The 2,171-nt window shown below is 36.6% G+C and overlaps 1 protein-coding gene across 2 annotated transcripts in view; it reads left to right on the top strand.

The window, feature by feature from the left end:
- LOC111869523 overlaps window positions 1–2,171 on the top strand; it is a 17,994-nt gene that overhangs the window by 1,798 nt on the left and 14,025 nt on the right. Inside the window, exons 2-3 of one of the 2 annotated variants that reach the window (XM_023861116.2) lie at window positions 910–1,052; window positions 1,801–1,906. In XM_023861116.2, coding sequence (XP_023716884.1) covers window positions 1,044–1,052; window positions 1,801–1,906 — 115 coding nt within the window. In that variant the 5' untranslated portion in view covers window positions 910–1,043. The other variant, XM_023861117.2, reaches the window with a different exon arrangement.

Raw genomic sequence — 2,171 nt, 5'->3', positions numbered from 1 at the left:
AAGATTTTAAAAACATCATAACTAAAGATTTTTAGAGTGCTACTACAAGAATATCGGGTTTGACGTGTGCAACATAATCTACATACCAGACACATATCAACGATGTAGATGTTGATAATACGAAGAACGTGACATTGTGTTTTTAAATGTTAAGTTTTAGACTGGGTTCAGTGTGGCAGCAACGTTAAGAGTATACACCTGATGATGGCCGATAGAGGCCGAAACATGTAGTGTAGAAAGAGCAAGATCAAAGACATATAAATGTATATTGTTTGCACTTAGGACGGAGTTTGTATCATTTATCGTAGTACTGTAATACTGTACCTTCATAATACTATAGGCGTACCTGTATTTAAATTTATTCAACCTCATTTTTATGTCATCTCATGGCCTATTTAATACTTTTTTTTACATTACACTGAAGTATGAATTACTTATTTCAATCACAGTCTTGAACAACATCCAACACTTTTTATGAATATTCACACTTAACACTTAAAATATTTAATATTGTCGTTCACTTTTTCCTGGCATTTTCCTTTTTCTGTTGAATACTTAACACAGCACGCTTCCTTTTACACCCCGACATTTTGCTAACGCACTTGAAGATCGATACAAAGAAACTAACTGGGGCGATGTATCTGTCCTTGAAACTTTCCACAAATCATTGCATTCTTTCACCCCTACCCTAGAACATTGTGTTAGCATAAAGGGACCAAAGAATGCAGAGCTTGGTTCACACTAGTGCGAAAATCGTGTTACAACTCACCATGTGAAACAAAAGTGAATGAATATTAAACAACATATAAGCCTCAAAAAAGCCTCAGTAGCCCCAGTTAAGCTGCAAGCTGGTTAATCCGCCCCTGGATAATCGAGAGTTGACTGTAATTATTTTTTTTTTTCCCCCAGATTAACTAGGATCACTGGAACAAGTGTTCGAGAGGCTGTGCCGTTTGTTCATAAGTTTCAGAAAAGCAGCAAAGAAATTCCCACTCTTGGACAAATATACAAGTAATTTGAATGATCAGGTCAAGGAGGGTGAGATGGACAGGGTATGTAGTACAAATTGGAGAGAAGAGGAATGCATACAGAATATTGGTATGAAAGCCAAAACCTTGCATGTACTTGGTTTTGGTTCTGTTAACTATTGATATTTCAGTCCTGTATTTTAGCTTTACCATAAAGTGAACCGAGTTACATTCGGCACGTCTATAGGAGTGTACATGGATAATGCTCTTTGTGTGTCTTGCATCTATCATAACATGGTCAATTTAATATTTTGTCTGACCATCAGGAAGTATCCATTTTTTCTTATGGACACTGTTAAAATGAAATTATATTTTTATCTAAATGATGTATTGAAATGTTTTCTGAGAGAGAGAGAGAGAGAGAGAGTCAAATTTCCTAAACAGGATTTGGTGAATAATAAATCGCCATATATTCATAGAGGTAAATTTCAGAATCTCAGAGAGTAGGAGAGTTTCAGTTGGGATTAAATCTCGTGTGACTCCTGTCCTGATGTGCTGCAGGGTATCCTTGGGATCGCCTTACTGCTTGTCGCAGTATTCACCTTTTGGACTGTAAAAATTGTAAGTTTCTTGACTTCTGACCCTTCACTTACCAAGCATTACTGTCTCTAGGCAGTGAGCAAAATTAAAGAAAAATGTAGTTCAGTCTGGCAAGGTCAAGTCTCCTTTTGAGGAGTTTACAGGTATAGAGGTAATTTTGAGAAAATCAGTCAGTATGCGAGTTTTAATTAAGATTTAAATCTCATGTGGCTCCTGTATTTATGTGTTACAGGATTTGCATGGGCTCCTTGGGCTTGTAGCGATTCTTCTGGCCTCTGGATGCTTTATGAAGTTTCTTGACAGCAGACTCTTCACTTACCAAGCATTACTGCCTCTAGGTATGTGGCCAAATTAAAGAAAAAATGTAGTTCAGCCTAGCAAGGTGAAGTCTCCTTTTCATGCGATTTCGCTTTCTGACCCAACCTCTTTAAATAGTTGCAGTTTACCTAATAGGTCATCCTATTGAATTCAGTAAAATCGTTGATTCCATTCTTCTTATGGGACCTATTAGTGCAATCTTCAGTGTCTAACACTATGCTAAACCATTGTACTGAACTGCATGTCACATTCTAAAATTGAAATTGCAACTAAAATTCAAATTAT

This window comes from Cryptotermes secundus, unplaced genomic scaffold (genome assembly GCF_002891405.2).
Source record: "Cryptotermes secundus unplaced genomic scaffold, Csec_1.0 scaffold10, whole genome shotgun sequence".
Lineage (NCBI taxonomy): Eukaryota > Metazoa > Arthropoda > Insecta > Blattodea > Kalotermitidae > Cryptotermes > Cryptotermes secundus.
The sequence above is the reverse complement of the archived record's forward strand: the minus strand, read 5'-3'. Positions and strand labels throughout refer to the sequence as shown.